Source organism: Anomaloglossus baeobatrachus, chromosome 4 (genome assembly GCF_048569485.1).
Source record: "Anomaloglossus baeobatrachus isolate aAnoBae1 chromosome 4, aAnoBae1.hap1, whole genome shotgun sequence".
NCBI classification, from domain to species: domain Eukaryota; kingdom Metazoa; phylum Chordata; class Amphibia; order Anura; family Aromobatidae; genus Anomaloglossus; species Anomaloglossus baeobatrachus.
In genome coordinates this window covers 188,775,309-188,793,156 of record NC_134356.1, presented here as the reverse complement: position 1 = coordinate 188,793,156, position 17,848 = coordinate 188,775,309, and the positions used below count along the sequence as shown (strand labels likewise).

Genomic DNA, 17,848 nt, shown 5'->3' with positions numbered 1-17,848 from the left:
GATGCATCAAAATAAGCTCCGCACTCTTCAGATACATTTTGAGGTATTGTTTTAATTGCTGGAGTGTAGGTGCTTGTTTTGATACAAGCTGTTCGGAGTGTGTAACCATCTGTAGAACCTCCTTCACAAACACCAAGTAACATGATTATTCTTTCATATTCCCTGTATAAGCATAAACACAGACATGGCTGCCAATCACTGAGTAGGAGTGCCCACTTGACAGCCATCCCCAAAATGCCACATGTTCAAAGTGACAGGTTCCCTTTCAGGCCCAGTGCCCACGCTACTTATTTTGACGCGTATTTTCAGAAATCTGCATGTCCATTGTGAAGCCAGCAAAGTCTACGAGAATTCAGAAGTGATGTGCCCACGTTGAGTATTTTTCCCTTGCGTATTTCGTGCAGATTTTTTTTTTTTTTGCTCCAAATCTGCGCCAAATACACAAGGGAAAAATACTCAACGTGGGCACATCACTTCTGAATTCTCATAGACTTTGCTGGCTTCACAATGGACATGCAGATTTCTGAAAATGTGCGTCAAAATTACACAGCGTGGCCACTGGGCATTAGAGGCATCTAATAATAATCTTCCTTCTGCTACATCTGTGTAACCTTGTGATGGGATATCTGTAATATAATTAAGGAATTCATTTTTTTTCCTATTTTTACGTGAGTACATTTTGCTGAAACAGAATCTGTCCATAGGCCAGATGGACATCTTAGCGGGATGTCTCCTGATGACCACATCCTTCCATGATCCGTAATGGAGATCCACTCTCGTGGACTCCTACTACCAATGTCATGAGCCTTTAATGGCTACCGGAAAAGCTATATTTCCGCTTCATGGGGCAACTGTGGAAAAAACATCTAAATGAAGGGAATTTGCAAAAATAAAAATACCACAATTTTTTTTTTTTTTTTTTTTTTTTATTGAGGATAGTTTGGCACTAAATTATCTGGAAATATGATTTTCCTGGTAAGTACATTGCCCACTTTACCCAACTTTTTGTTTTAGTAGTGTTATGGTTTTTGTTTTTTTTTTGTTATTTAAGGGGTGAAGAAAAATTCAGAAATTTGAAAAATAAATAAAATTGTCTTGAGTCGCCATTTTCCAATACTCATAACATTTTTTTTATTTTTTAGTCGATAGAGCTGTATTAGGGCTTGTTTTTTGTATGATGACCTGACATTTTTATTGATATCATTTTGAGGTAAATACGACGCTTTGTTACTTATCGCATTTTTTGTGGACTTGGAGCAACCAAAATCTTGCAATTCTGACATTTCTACTTGTTATTACAGCTCGGCCTAATTTTCTACTTGGATCAGACTTTTCTAGACATGTTGATAACAAATGTGTATTATTATTATTATTATTATTATTATTATTATTATTATTATTATTATTATTATTTTTATATATATATATATATATATATATTAGTATATATATAAAATCTCTATATAAATAATAATACTAATATATATATATATAGTAGAAATATATTTTATTTTTTTTTTTACATTTCTTTATTGTTCACTGTGGAAAATGTAAAGAGGGTGATTCAATTTTTTTTATTTGCTTTTTGTTCTTTACTTTACTCGTTAGTTGCCCTAATGAGACTTGAACCTGCAATTGTCTGATCACCTGTACTGTATACAGAAATACTGCAGTATGCTGGATTTGTATTAGCGATCTGATGACGGGAATGGGAGCATTCAGCCAGTCCCTGGGCATCATGGCAGCCCATCGGCTTATGACATTCCCGGCGAGGATCACTTAATTGCTACTGTGAGCAATTTACAGCAGCATTTAAGAGGTTAACAGCATCGATGATAGAGATAACGGCTATATAAAGGGTTAATACAGTTGGGAGAAATCCCTGTCTCATCTGAAGGAAACAAATTTAAGAGCAGCTAATATGTGTGCATCTGTCAGAGAAATAAGATGGAATTCTCCATATGAATGCAGCCGGCTCCCAGATGTTCACGTCTAACCTTTAGAACGGCTGCCTTTAAGCCACGTCAAATAAAAACTTTAAAATACTGTTCTCTATTTTTAGGACAACGCCCGCCGTGATCTTTTGGCAGTGGATTAACCAGTCTTTTAATGCCATCGTTAACTACACGAATCGGAGTGGAGATGCTCCCATCACTGGAAGGTAGGAGGATGAATAACACATGGCTCCGCGCCAACAGCCTCTGCTCCCACTGCTTCATTACTGTGGAGGATTGGCGTGCAGCCATGTGCAGGAATGAAATGAATGACCTTGTGTCAGGAACACAACAGGCTGAAAAGACTGTTGTCACAGCGAGTAATATAAAGTGTCTGATAGCGTAGTGTTTTACGATTAAAAACATTGCGCCTGTGCTGTAAATAACAAAAGGCCTGCAATAGGTTACTTAGTTTACGTAAAAACTGAAAATCCTTCGTTATCTGATTAAAAGGGTTCTCTGAGAATGATATAAAATGGTGTCCCTGATCTAATTTAGACTGCTTTCTGTCCTAATCAAGTGTTAGTACAGGTTGCAGCCTCAAGGTATACAACTCCCAAGACCTTTGTCTCAACTGACAAGACATATCACACATACCTCAGTCAGCTATTGGTTGTGATGTGTGAAGAATTATTTACCCACGTTGGGCTCTCCAGCTCCATTCCCCTCCTCAGTCCCCGTGTGGCCCCGGCCTAACCGTCCCTGTATACACTAGCATAGATAAAGAGATCTTTAGAAAAAGTATTTCTAAGGATCTTTTATCATATGCTAATCAGCGAGGAGACTAGTCCCTTGGGCGTTAGTTCCCCTGGCTAGTCGACCCCATTAGCATGTTAGTACGCCCCTGTAGGTGTGATAACATGGTAATGAATGTGCAGCGTCAGAGGATGATCTTACTTACCTCTCCGCCGCCATCGCTGCCCGACGCTGGATTTCGGCTCAGTGCGCATGACCCCGGAGTTTGCGTCATGTGCACTACTTCAGTTTGAAGGCGGGACTTGTACACCTGGCTTCATAGTGCGCATGACCGGAAATCCGGGGTCATGCGCACTTAACCCAAATCCAGCGGCGGACGCGATGGTGGTGGAGAGGTGAGTGAGATCATTCTGTGATGCTGTGCATTCATTAGCATGCCCACAGGGATGTACTAACATGCTAATGGGGCCCACTTGCCAGGCGAACTAACGCCCATGGGACTAGTCCCCCCCACTCATTATCATACGGTAAAAGATCTTTAGATATACTTTTGTAAAGTATCTATGCTAGTGTATACTGGGACAGTTAGGCAGGGATTAGCAATATGCACCCAGAAATGCTCGTGTTTTTGACCTGATAGGTTCCCTTTAATAGAATATGGGTATGGCTATGTCAGTACATGCTGGGAGTTGAAATGATGATTCCATACTTTATTGGTATTCATCTACATACACACAGCTGCTACTTTTCACACTAGGTAAGGCGTGGATGATGTATTGGGGGATCAAGATCAATGAGTCTCCTGAAATCAGAAGGGGTCATGTTGTCATCAAAACCTGGCAGTAAAGTGACAGGATTTGGACTCCTATCATTAATCGATCATATCTAATTACATACGTTTATCTGTTTTATTTATTTATTAAGGTCTAAAATTTGCATGTGTTAATGGATTAACCTTCTGCTGAGGGCTGCATGGTATGAGTACCCACTTGTTCCCATACTGTTTCTCTTTAGGCTAGGTTCACACTTCCGTTGTTTTGCATCAGTCACAATCCGTCGGGGTTACGGTATCCTGCAAAATATTTTGCAGGAATCCAGTTTTTTCCCCATAGACTTCTATTAGCGACGGATTGTGACTGATGATGCTGCGTTGCATCCGCTGCGTCGCGGTCAGTCGTTTTTTAACTGACCGCCGGGCGGGAGCAATGTAGCCTGTAACGTTTTTTGAGCAGCGCAATGTGGAGACACGAGGCTCAGTGGGTGCTCTCGTCCACTAAAACCCGCCGCCTTTAGAAAGACAGCGTGGCTCAGGGCTCATCCCAACTGAACGCCGGCCTCCTTAACCGTGGGCGTAACACTACTCAGACAACACAGGGTGAGGGAATCACAATAAATAGACTTTATTGGATCCCCAAACAATTAACGGCACATAACACATAACCAGCAAAACACACAAATGTAACAGGCAACAGAGTCTCACCCTTCCGCTGGCTCACCAAGGATTTAGAATGTCCATGCTTCACAGGTTCCAGGGCTACTTACTCCAATCCAGCAGCACCCCACTTTCGGCAGGCACCCACTGTGACTGGAATAACGCCAGATTTAGGAAGCTGGCTGAGGTCTGCAAAGTCTGTAACAGGTGACTGAACTGTCCCAACCTGAGTGTCCTCCTTAGGTAGTCCTGGTATGATGATACAATCCTGGCAGCCGGAGTCGAAATCCCTAGGCTGTGGATATGGTCTCCAACCGGAACCGGAGTCCCTAGATTGAAGCCATAAGATATCCTGATCCTCTAGTCAGCTCCTAAGAGCCTAGACTGGATCCATCAGCATCCATCAACAACCACCTGGTGGCTTAAAGAAATCCCTTTTATAGCCACAGCCTTCCACTTGGATACACTGCGTCCTCATCGATTGGTTGGACAAGATCGCCTCTCCCATTGGATGAATCTCAAGCTGCATGGACAATGTTCATCCAAATGATGTCTACAGAAAGACTGAAGATATCTACATGAAGTCTGCAAGTCACAGACTAGGCATTGCCCCCACTAGCCAGATTCCTACTCCACACTGATGAGGGGCAAATACCCCGAAACGGCTGTCTGTGGAAGGATACCATGTTTGGTATAGGTGGTCTCCTTGACTGGAGACTGCCCTTCCCGTGGTTGGTCCTTCCCGGTGAAAGACCTGGCTAGTTTCCTGGCAGCGTTGAGAAACACGTGATGGTGTCTCCGCGGCTTTCTTATTTGCATACTTCCCAGGGGGCGTTGCTCTAGAATCACTGCGTTGAGAAACACGTGATGGTGTCTCCGCAGTGGATATGTTGATCTCCCTAAGGTCAACAATGCTTGCAGACTAGACTAGACAATGGCTGCTAAGGTAATTTACATTAGATTAGCAGTACACAACTACATTACAATGAATGCTCCGAAGGGTCTGGTCCCAAACAATAGTTAAGCAAACATGAGTTACCACACAGTAGAACAATACATCTGGCTGAATGTTAAGAAACTTTAACCCATGAGAGTCCATGTCGTCACACGCAATCCCTAGGATTTTGCTGCGCATGCTCTCTCTCTCTGGCTCCCTGCACCCATAACCAGGATACACATCGGGTAACCAAGCAATGCGCTTTGGTTAGTTACCCGATATTTACAGTGGTTACGTGTTCAGGGAGCCCGCGCTAAGCGGTGTATGCTGGTAACCAAGATAAATATCGGGTAACCAAGCAAAAAGTGCTTTGCTTTTAGTTACCCGATATTTACCCTGGATACGTCTGCAAGGAGGCTGACACTTCCCCACTCGGCTCCGCCCCCTCCCGCTCTCCGCATGTGTACACACACTCGCACAGACACTCACACTCACTCACACACACTCACTCACTTGTCCCCAGCCCTGCAGTCCCCGCGGCACTGACGTCCTCAGCGCCACGGCCCCGCTCAGCTCCGCCCCCCGCACACAACGGAGTCCGACAATGATTTCTGTTCTTTGTCATCCATTGTACAACGCATCAGTCACATGCGTCAAGCAACGCATGTGACTCATGCAAAACAACGGATATGTGAACCTAGCCTTAAACAGTAGTGCATGGGATGTGCAGAGCTCTGCATTAATTCAGTCTAGTGGCCATGTACATTAGAGTTCGTGGAGGAAATGTGGGCCATAAACCTATATCCTTCTGCAGATGATGGGATCGTCATACATGTGGAGGCAGTAACCGCGCTAACATAGTGCCTGTGTAATCTAAGTTTCACCTTCACTTTCATTATTGACATTTCTTGACATGGTTTCATGCTGTTCCCCTACTTGTGCAAACACTTTTACCTCTTGTTGTTTTAGCCAACTGGGAACAGCTTATGTTTCTGCCACCACAGGTGCTGTTGCCACAGCTCTAGGACTTAACGCACTAACCAAGGTACTTCATGTGTTTCTACTTATATTGTGCCTCGACTTACTAATGATCCACCTCATGCCCACTCACTTCTAACATTTCATGTCCAGCAGGTGATGCCTGATACAGGTAACCTAAAATAAATGGTGAGAACAGTTCTGGTTCCCCAGAAAATATGTAGTTTGGCATATGTGTACCACCAATGTTTCTTATTGCAGTTTCTTATAATGCTGTGAATATTGTTCTATTCTAAAATATGAATTGGAAGATGATCTACACCATTTCTTAAAGAGAAACTAAACTTTATTTTTTTTCACATGATTATTCATCATTGTTTGTAAAGTTGTAATCCTTTGTAATATCCTCCATTACCTAACATAAACATCTTGCTTCCTTTTCTCTTAAACTCTATACTGAAAGTGCTGTTTCAGCTGCCTTGTTCATGCACTTAGCCTAAAGGCCGCTTTACACGCTGCGATATCGTGACCGATATCGCTAGCGTGCGCACCCGCCCCCATCGGTTGTGCGACACGGGCAAATCGCTGCCCGTGGCGCACAACATTGCGCGGACCCGTTGCACTACTTACCTGCCTACCGACATCGCTGTGACCGGCGAACCGCCTCTTTTCTAAGGAGGCGGTTCGTTCAGCGTCACTGAACTGCCGCCCAATAGAAGTGGAGGGGCGGAGATGAGCGGGACATAACATCCCGCCCACCTTCTTCCTTCCTCATTGCCGGCCGGCCGCAGGTAAGGTGAGGTTCCTCGTTCCTGTGGTGTCACACATAGCGATGTGTGCTGCCGCAGGAGCGACGAACTACATCGTACACCGAGCAGCAGCGATAATCGAGAATAGGGGGGCATGTCACCGATGAGCGATTTTGAACGTTTTTGCAACGACTCAAAATCGCTCATAGGTGTCACACGCAACGACATCGCTAAAGCAGCCGGATGTACGTCACAAATTCCGTGACCCCAACGAGATCGCTTGAGCAATGTCGCAGCGTGTAAAGCGGCCTTTATTCCAATTAGCTACTCTATGTGCCTAAGGGACTCTGTACCCGCGAATTTTGCCTCGGAAAACCTGCGGATTTTCTAGATAAATCTGCAGGTTTACACAAGAACAGACAATCCCCATGTTATCCTTTGGGATTTGGGGAGTGCTGTGTCCATTTCTGCGGTATGTGCGGCTGCGGAATATGCTGCGGATGTCCGACAGCCGCACGTAACTGCATGTCAATTATTCATGGTGAAATATCTGCAGAATTCCTGCTCCTCCACTATGGAGATAGAGGCCAGGACTTCTGCACGTTTTTTCACACTTGTCCCGCAGGTTTACCGCAACAAAAATGCTCGAACCCCGCAGCAACGGATAGCTGCGCTTTCCGGGGAGCAGCTGTGGGAAACCTGCGACAAAGTCCACGGGTACATTGTCCCCTGGGCACATGGCCTTACAGATTTATCAATTACCTGTACTCCTGTTTGAGTTTCTCTACTCCCATCCTCCATGATCAAACAGAGTGTGTTTGTAAAGGCCCATCAACCATCAGTTTTTCACATATGAGTGCCAGCTGTGGTTTGTTTGTTTTTTTCCCACGGATAGCATTCGCACCCATGATAACTTTTTTTTAGTTGTACCCAGTGATCCGTGCAAAATCAGAGATCTATCCAATATTGATCTGAGTATCAAATGCCATCCGTGTGCTGTGCGTTTTCCACTTACTGATATATAAGAGACTGTTTGGAAACCTTTTTTTTTTTCTCATCAATGAAAAAAATGGATGAACCTCACTGACCAAACTAATGAAACTGATGAAACCTTGTCCATTTATCTGATACGTAAAAAAAACCTGACGATGCCTAAATAGTGTCTGGGCAAGAGGTAGAGGAACAGAGAAGCTCACACTGTTTACAGATAATGGCTAAATCTCCAGTTCCAATCAGCTACTCTAAGCGCAGGAACAAGGCAGCTAAACCAGCACCTTCAGCATGGAGTATGAGCGAAAAAGAATTAAGATTATGTAAATTACAAAGATTCACAACTTTGCTAAGACTGATCAATAGTGAAATAATTAAAAGAGAAGTTACTCTTTAAGGCCTCTTTCACACGTCCGTGAAAAACCACGCACGTGTTTCATGGACGTGTCAAAGGTGCGTTTTGCTTTCCATGAGTTGTGTTTATGGCACACGTGTGTTCTCTGTCTGTTATCCGTAATAACACACGGAGAGCAGGAACTTTCTACTCACCTGTCCCTGGCTTCACTGTCCGTGGTGCTGATCTTCGGTCTCCGGTCCTGCCGACTTCCCGCTGCTGCTGCTTCTGGCTGCAGTAAAGTGAATATGCAATTAGCATAATGAGCGGCGGTCGGAAGCAAGTAACAGCAACTGCAGAGACAGCAGGACAGGGGAAGGTGAGTAAATTTTTTTTTTTATTATTTTCTCAGACACATGTGTTTTTTCCGGCGCATGTCACACGGAACACCTCCGTGTGATCCGTTTGCGTTCCGGGTGACACCCGTGATGCCGGACAAAAACGGACATGTCTACGTGTGGAGCACACGTATGCTCCACACGTACACACGGTCCATGGCAGAATACGCATGTGAGATTGATTTAAATGGGTCTACATGTGCCCGTGTCTCCGGTACATGAGGAAACGGACCAAACACGTACCGGAGACAAGGACGTGTGAAAGAGGCCTAAAGGAAACGTTTCAATCATATCAGTATGAAGTGGCCTAATGCTAGAATGAGGGATAGGGACAAGCCATGGATCTTTTCAATCTGACTAATGACCACAATATATTTCTTTTTGTATGTTTTAGCACGTTTCACCACTAATAGGAAGATTTGTTCCTTTTGCTGCTGTAGCTGCTGCTAATTGCATCAACATCCCGTTAATGAGACAACGGTAAGAAGCTTCATGTTTTCAGTAGAGCTAATGTTACTTTGCTAGCAAGGCTGTTTTTTTCTTCCCTTAGGCCATGTGCGCACGCTGCGTATTTACCCGCGGAATTGCCACGGATTTCGCTGCAAAAAATGTTTATCACATTTCTGCAGTCCTTCTCCAGCAAAATATATGGGGATTAAAAAAAAGTTGTGCGCACACTGCATTTTTTTGTCCCTGCGGATTTACCCGCGGAATTTCCGCTGCGGAATTAATGTGCATGTCACTTCTTTTTTGCAGGTCCCAGCGGTTTTGCCATTAATTATTGGTAAAAAACCGCAGGGACCAACCTGCAGCAAAACCGCAGGGTGCGGGATTCTTTCACAGGGTCTGGTTCTTCCTTAAGAAAAATTCATTTTCTAGTGCGCACATAGCCTTAGACTGATTAATGATCCCTTTGGTCCCCTATAAGTTCCTTCTTCCTGATTATTCCAATAGAAGATATTTTTGTAGACTTTTTATTTTTGTTGTGAATAAAATACTAGCAATTCTTCATCGGTAAAGTGGTAGATTTCTACAGACCCACAAATACGGTAACTCAAACAGTATATTATCTGTGTCACACATATGTACATGTACGTGAAGGGAATCTGTCACCAGGTTTTTGCTACCTCATTTGAGAAAGCAGCATAATACAGGGGCAGAGATCCTGATTCCAGCGATGTGTCACTTACTGGGCTGCTTAGCATAGTTTTTATAATATCACTGTTTAATCAGCAATAGATAATCATTAGCTGACTACTTGGCCTGACACAGCTGTCAGGTAGTCCAGCATATTCATGAGCTCTGTATAACTGCTCGATCTTCAGCAGAGAAAACAGTGATTTTATCAAAATGACAGCAAGCAGCTCAGTAAGTGACACATCGCTGGAATCAGGGTCTCTGTCTCTATATTATGCTGCTCTCAGATGAGGTAGCAAAAACCTGGCGACAAATTCCCTTTAATCTACGTACAGAAAAAATCTAAGGGGATACTTGACACCCAACTCCACTATTAAAGCCCTTTTTCAGTCAAAACCTGCTATCTTGGCAATAAAAAATACTGCATTCAAAAGGCAGCTTTTACTGTGTTTTTTTAACCGACTACATCTGTGATTTGTTTACAGTACCTGTATAATAGAATTTAGTTTTATTCACCAAAAACTCAGCAGAACCTGTTTGTGGCTTTTTTTCTGCAATATGTTTGCAATGTCTCATTGCTTTCTATGGGTGGAAAAAAACCCTTCCAAAACAGTGAAAGAAGTGACATGCTGCAGATTTAAAAAATGCTAAAGCTCTCAAATTCAGGTAGGGAAAAAAGGGATTGCATGAGATTTCTGAAACCCATAGCTTTTGCTGGTACTGTAAAATGCAGCTTCTTTTCTGCAGAAAACAAGCTCTGCATGTGAGCATAGTCTTAATGCCCAAATACACCTTAGGTTAATGTTGGCCAAAATCACTGACGTGGGTGGGTTTGGCCGACGTTCTAATGTGTTTGGTGGCTGATGGTCTGGAGAGATGTCAATTGTGCATATCTGATTTAAGACTGCTTATCGCATTATTATGCTGGAGAACACATTACTAGCCCGACTGAGATTGCTGTTGGCCGAACAAACAGCCAAAGCATCATTTGGCCAAGAGCCATCTAATGGATATAACTAAGGAAATCTGTCAGGTTTTTGTTATGTAATCTCAGGGCAACATGAGCTAGGGGCTGAGACACTGATTTCAGGGATGTATCACTTATTAGGCTGTGTGCTGTTTATTTCCATACAATGAGTGTGTTATCAGCAAGAGATAAACACTGCCTAAGGGTACCATCACACTTTAGCGACGTTCCAGCGATGCCACCAGCGATCTGACCTGGTCATAATCGCTGGTGCGTCGCTACATGGTCACTGGTGAGCTGTCAATCAGGCAGATCTCCCCAGTGACCAGCCCCCAGCGACGCGTGGAAGCGATGCTGCGCTTGGTAACTAAGTTAAATATCGGGTAACCAAGCGCTTGGTTACCCGATATTTACCTTGGTTACCAGCGCACACCGCTTAGCGCTGGCTCCCTACACTCCTAGCCAGATTACACATAGGGTTTATAAGCAAACCGCTTTGCTTATTTACCCGATGTGTACTCTGGCTACGTGTGCAGGGAGCAGGGAGCCGGCACTGGCAGCCTGAGAGCAGAGGACGCTAGTAACCAAGGTAAATATTGAGTAACCAAGCTAAGCACTTCGCTTGGTTACCCGATATTTACCTTGGTTACAGCTTACTGCAGGCTGCCGGAAGCCGGCTCCCTGCACATTCAGGATTGTTGCTCTCTCGCTGTCACATACAGCGATGTGTGCTTCACAGCGGGAGAGCAACGTCCAAAACATGAACCAGCACTGTGTGTAACGAGCAGCGATCTCACAGCAGGGGCCAGATCGCTGCTCAGTGTCACACACAGCGAGATCGCTAATGAGGTCACTGCTGCGTCACAAAAACAGTGACTCAGCAGCGATCTCGCTATGTGAGAAGTACCCCTAAGTTCCCTGTGAGATCTGGTCTGACCACACCCCGATAACTAATTGCCAGCTCACTGTCAATATACAATGTACACAGAGAGCTGTGGTGTGGGCAGAGTTAGCTTTCTGAGCTACATGCTACATCTAAGGCCCTTTCACATCCATTTTTTGCCATCAGTCACAATCCGTCGACGTGAAAAAAACAGATCCAGCGCTGGATCCGTTTTTTTCTCATTGACTTATATTAGCGACGGATTGTGATGGATGGCCTCACGTTCCATCCATCGTACGATGAATCCGTCGACAAATGTGCCGAAGACAATGTCCATAGTAACGTTTTTTTGTGTGCGTCGAAAAAACGGACCGTGACAGATCCGTCGCCATCCATCGTTTGTTGTAATGTAAGCCTACAGGCGCAGGATCCGTCGTCGTTCGTCAAATTACGGATCCGTCGTCGGATTCTGTTTTTTATTCTGCTGCTCTCAGATGAGTTAGTAAAAACCTGGTGGCAAATTGGGAATAGTATTTTTTTTTCTTAATCCCGCACATGTAGGATCTAATAAGTGTTTGTTTTTACAATGCAAAATATCTAATAAGCAGTCATCTATATATATAATTGCCTTATTCTGTCTGTCTGTCTGTCTGTCTGTCTGTCATGCTCCAAAATTTTGTCCTTACGGTGACACAAAGCTGATTGGCCGCTGGGCTCGCCATGGCCCCGCCCCCCCACACGGATTGGCCTCTCGCCCCGGCTCTCTGCAGGCCCCGCCCCCCTCACGCAATGCACGCTCGCTCTTCCCAACTGACACGGAGCTCCGACTCCCAGGTGAGTACACACACATCAGATCACACTCACTCTCACACACACCTCACACATCACATCCACACACTCACAACATCCTGGGATATCGCTTGCTTCTCGGCGGCGATCCTGTGCTATGAGCTTCCAGGACTTGCCGGAGGATCACATGACCAGAAGCATGTGGTATGTCCGGATGTTGTGAGTGTGAGCGCGTATGTGTAATATCGTCAATGTGTGTGTGCGTGAGTGTATGCGATCGGGTGTGTGTGAGTGTATGCGATCGGGTGGGTGTGTGTGAGTGTATGCGGGTGGGTGTGTGTGAGTGTATGCGATCGGGTGGGTGTGAGTGTATGCGATCGGGTGGGTGGGTGTGAGTGTATGCGATCGGGTGGGTGGGTGTGAGTGTATACGATCGGATCTGTGAGTGTCGGCAGAAGAGCACGGCGTGCTGGAGGAGGCTGGGAGGAGAGAGGCTGATCCTGGGGAAGGCTGGGAGGGGGGAGGCTGAGAGAAGAGAGGCTGATGTTGGGGGAGGCTGAGGCTGGGGTAGGCTGGGAGGAGAGAGGCCCATGCTGGGGACAGAAAAGGCTAATGCTGCGGGCACAGAGGCTGATGCTGCGGCCACAGAGGCTGATGCTGCGGCCACAGAGGCTGATGCTGCGGCCACAGAGGCTGATGCTGCGGGCAGCATGGGGGATGGAGCACTATGGGGGGTGCGCAGCATGGCGGATGGAGCTGAGGCTGGGGTAGGCTGGGAGGAGAGAGGCTGATGCTAGGGACAGAAAAGGCTGATGCTGCGGGCACAGAGGCTGATGCGGCGGGCACAGAGGCTGATGCTGCGGGCAGCATGGGGGATGGAGCACGTTTGGGAGTGCGCAGCATGGCGGATGGAGCACGTTTGGGAGTGCGCAGCATGGCGGATGGAGCACGATGGGGAGTGCGCAGCATGGGGGATGCAGCACGTTTGGGAGTGCGCAGCATGGCGGATGGAGCACGTTTGGGAGTGCGCAGCATGGCGGATGGAGCACGTTTGGGAGTGCGCAGCATGGCGGATGGCGCACGTTTGGGAGTGCGCAGCATGGGAGATGGAGCACGATGGGGAATGCGCAGCATAGGGGATGGAGCACGATGGGGAATGCGCAGCATGGGGGATGGAGCACGATGGGGGGTGTGCAGCATGGGGGATGGAGCACGATGGGGGGTGCGCAGCTTGGGGGATGGAGCACGATGGGGGGTGCGCGGGATGGGGGATGGAGCACGATGGGGGGTGCGCGGGATGGGGGATGGAGCACGATGGGAGGTGCACACCTCCCCCCAACACACACACACACGCGCACTGCACAACACACACACACTGGGAAACACAATCAACGCCCTACACAGACACACACACACACACACACACACACACACACACACAGACAACGCTGCACACACACAACACCCAACACACAAACACCGTGGAATACATAAATATACGCACATACCGCGCAACACACACACTGCACAAAACATACCTCCCCCCAAAACACACACAAACCACGCAACACACACACACACAATGCTACAGACACACAGCACTCCACAAACAACGCAACACACATACAACACCGCTCTCACCCCCCGCCACACCCAGACAACACCCAGACAACACCCAGAACATGTACAGCCCCTACACAAACACTTGGTAACTACACACAACAACATCTCTATATATATATATATATATATATATATATATATATATAACAAAAATCATACATGAACTACACAATACGTAAATTCTAGAATACCCGATGCGTAGAATCGGGCCACCTTCTAGTATAAAATAATTACTCTAATGAGAGTAGAGAACCATCAAAAATACCACCCTATGTAAATCTCAACACTAAATCTGCAGAATGCCTGAAATGTTATATTCCAATATATGCGTTTGCTCTGTCTTCTGTCCTTGGGCATGAGAAATTCCACAGTATATTGCTGCTTTTCTGCCTATGGTGCCTTGGAGTCAGATATGTGACCTAGAAGTGACTCTGGCAATCTCTTTATGTGCAGCGTGCTGATTAAAACAAGAAATGAAAGGTAAAGCACTGTGTGCCCTGCAATATGAAGTCATAACTTACATAGTTACTTAGGTTGAAAAAGACCTAGGTCCATCTAGTGCAACTCTACCTGATAGGGGGATTATGCAGAAAGATAAGAAAGATATTGGGACAACTCTGGCACTTGTGGCTATTTTGACAGTTTTGTTGGCAGCCTATCTAGGTGCCATTCTCTAAATTTTATATCAGGGGTGGGGAACCTTTTTACTGCTGGGGGCCATTTGGAATTTTCTACCAACCTTCAGGGGCCGCACCAAATTATCATCTTGAAAACGACCAGGCTATATTTGGTGAAACAATTAATTAACTCACCCCTACTATGGTGACTGGACCTGCTTTTCTTTGGTGTGGCTGTGATTGTATGGTGGTATTGATCATGTTGTTTCTCACAACTACTTTTCCAGGTTTGTTTCTGTCTGGAGAGGCTGGGGGCATATAAATCACAAGAGACGCTGGGACATATACATCACAAGAGACGCTGGGGCAAATACATTACAGGAGAGGCTGGGGCATATACATCCCAGGAGGGGCTGGGGCATACACATCCCAGGAGGGACTGGGGCATACACATCCCAGGAGGGACTGGGGCATACACATCCCAGGAGGGACTGGGGCATACACATCCCAGGAGGGACTGGGGCATACACATCCCAGGAGGGGCTGGGGCATACACATCCCAGGAGGGGCTGGGGCATACACATCCCAGGAGGGGCTGGGGCATACACATCCCAGGAGGGACTGGGGCATACACATCTCAGGAGGGGCTGGGGCATACACATCCCAGGAGGGGCTGGGGCATACACATCCCAGGAGGGGCTGGGGCATACACATACCATGAGGGGCTGGGGCATACCCATCCCAGGAGGGGCTGGGGCATACCCATCCCAGGAGGGGCTGGGGCATACACATCCCAGGAGGGGCTGGGGCATACACATCCCAGGAGGGGCTGGGGCATACCCATCCCAGGAGGGGCTGGGGCATACACATCCCAGGATGGGCTGAGCTCTGACAGCACTAGGAGGCAGCAGCACAACGGAGAGCCCTAGGAGGCAGCAGCACAACGGAGAGCCCTAGGAGGCAGCAGCACAACGGAGAGCCCTAGGAGGCAGCAGCACAACGGAGAGCCCTAGGAGGCAGCAGCACAACGGAGAGCCCTAGGAGGCAGCAGCACAACGGAGAGCCCTAGGAGGCAGCAGCACAACGGAGAGCCCTAGGAGGCAGCAGCACAACGGAGAGCCCTAGGAGGCAGCAGCACAACGGAGAGCCCTAGGAGGCAGCAGCACAACGGAGAGCCCTAGGAGGCAGCAGCACAACGGAGAGCCCTAGGAGGCTGCACGAGTTACATAGCACTTGGGGCTACACACAGTACTAGAGGGTACACAGCACTGGATGGGGGGGCAGCGATGGGTTGTGTACTCACAGTACTGGGGGGGAGGAGTCACACAGCACAGGTCCAGGAGGCTTGTACAGCAGGGAGGCATCTGCTACACCTCTTCTTCTGTGACAGGAGCACAGCGCACTGCTTATCCCGCCCACAATGTAATCCCTAACCATGCGAGCACAGGCCAAAGTTGAGCCTAGAATGTACGGGCTGTAGTCAGGTCCCGAAAAGAGCCTGTACATTCTAGTACGGGCTGCAATCAGGATCTGGAAGAAGCCCGTACATTCTAGCATCTACTCAAAACACACTGGGATTTAAAGGGCCAGCGACCGGCAAAAGAGCGAGTGCCGCTCGAGCACTGCGGTTCCCTGGAATGTGCCTGGGGGCCACAGAAAGTCATTGGCCCACGGGACGGAGGTTCCCCACCCCTGTTTTATATGTAACGTGAATAGGATTTGTCACCAGGGTGGACTAATGTCATTTAGCACCTAATTATTAACCCGTTCAATACCAGACCATTTACCCCTATTCTAGACCAGCACATTTTCAGCTTTTTTTGTTCATGCGGTTTAAAAAGCTATACATTTTTTTTTTCTTATTTAACGTATTTATTTTTTTCTCTTTCGGACATTCAAATAATTTTTACATCTTTTTTTGGTGGTCTTTTAGGCTTTATAGGCCTTACCTTTTATGTTATGTCTGTACTCTTCTTCTTCTTTTTTTTTTTTTTCTTTCTTTGCTGATATCTGGCATTAATGATTGGAAAATAAAGGATATACCGTATTTTTCGGACTATAAGACACACCGGACTAGAAGACGCACCCTGGTTTTAGAGGAGGAAAATAGGAAAATAAAACTTGAAGCAAAAAAATGTGGTCATGACACACTGTTATGGGGCGAGGATCTGCTGCTGACACTGTTATGGGGGTAATGTCCCCAAATTCTCTACTAAGGTGCCCCATCCTGGTAATGATCCTCCTGCCTTGTATATGATCCTGCTATAAACCCCCATCCTGCTCATGTACCCCCATCCTGCTCATGTACCCCTATCCTGCTCATATACCAGCATCCTGCTCATATACCCCCATCCATCCTGTTCATATACCCCCATGCTGCTCATATACCCCCATGCTGCTCATATACCCCCATGCTGCTCATATACCCCCATGCTGCTCATATACTCCCATCCTGTTCATATACTCCCATCCTGTTCATATAGCCCCCATCCATCCTGCTCATATACTCCCATCCTGCTATATGCCCCCATCGTGCTCATATACCATCCTGGTATATGGCCTGTATCTTATAGCACAGAGGAAAAAAAATAAACGTTTATACTCACCTGTTCCTCACTCCCTCCAGCACCGATCATCTTCCTCTCTGCGCCGCTGACCTGTGTGTGTGGAGTCGTTCCCCTGCAGCATCGCGATGTCTTCCTGTCTGTGCCGATCAGCTGATCAGCACAGATCAGCTGACCGGCACAAACAGGAAGACATCGCGTGCTGCAGGGGGGCGGCTCCACACACGGGGACGGGTGAGTACACTGATTCACTGCACCCCGCGCTGATGATGACACGCGGGGAGCAATGAATACAGCCGCACATGATCACTCCAGGCTGTAGTTACCAGAGGTGATAATGCGGACCGGCTCTTTACTATGCGCGCGTCCCCGCTCGTCCTCCCGCCCACCTGTCAGTGCCGGCTTCTGCGCTGAGAGATGGGCGTGAGGATGGGCGTGCATATGTAATGAGCGGGCCCACGTGGTCACGGCAGGCGCTGCTGCTGCCTACTTGTGCCCCCGATGACCCGCAGCACCCTCATTCCCGGCCGCAGCTCTATAGTCAGACCATAAGACGCACCCCCAACTTTCCCCCAACATTTGGGGGAAAAAAAGTGCGTCTTATGGTCCGAAAAATACGGTACATGTCTGGGGGTTTTTTTTTTCACTTTTTTTTATTTTTTTATTTTAATGACCATAAAGGACCACTGAAATACATTTTACAATTTGTTCCCCTATCTGTAACAATTATTTTTATATATCTGATATTTTCTTTTTTCTC

General features: G+C 46.8%; 1 protein-coding gene across 1 annotated transcript in view; it reads left to right on the top strand.

Annotated features, from left to right (window-relative positions):
- SFXN1 (sideroflexin 1) overlaps positions 1 to 17,848 on the top strand; it is a 98,419-nt gene that overhangs the window by 49,805 nt on the left and 30,766 nt on the right. The window contains exons 4-6 of the mRNA XM_075344612.1: positions 2,063 to 2,161; positions 6,029 to 6,104; positions 8,903 to 8,988. Of these exons, the coding sequence (XP_075200727.1) occupies positions 2,063 to 2,161; positions 6,029 to 6,104; positions 8,903 to 8,988 (261 nt within the window). The remainder of the gene's footprint in view (positions 1 to 2,062; positions 2,162 to 6,028; positions 6,105 to 8,902; positions 8,989 to 17,848) is intronic.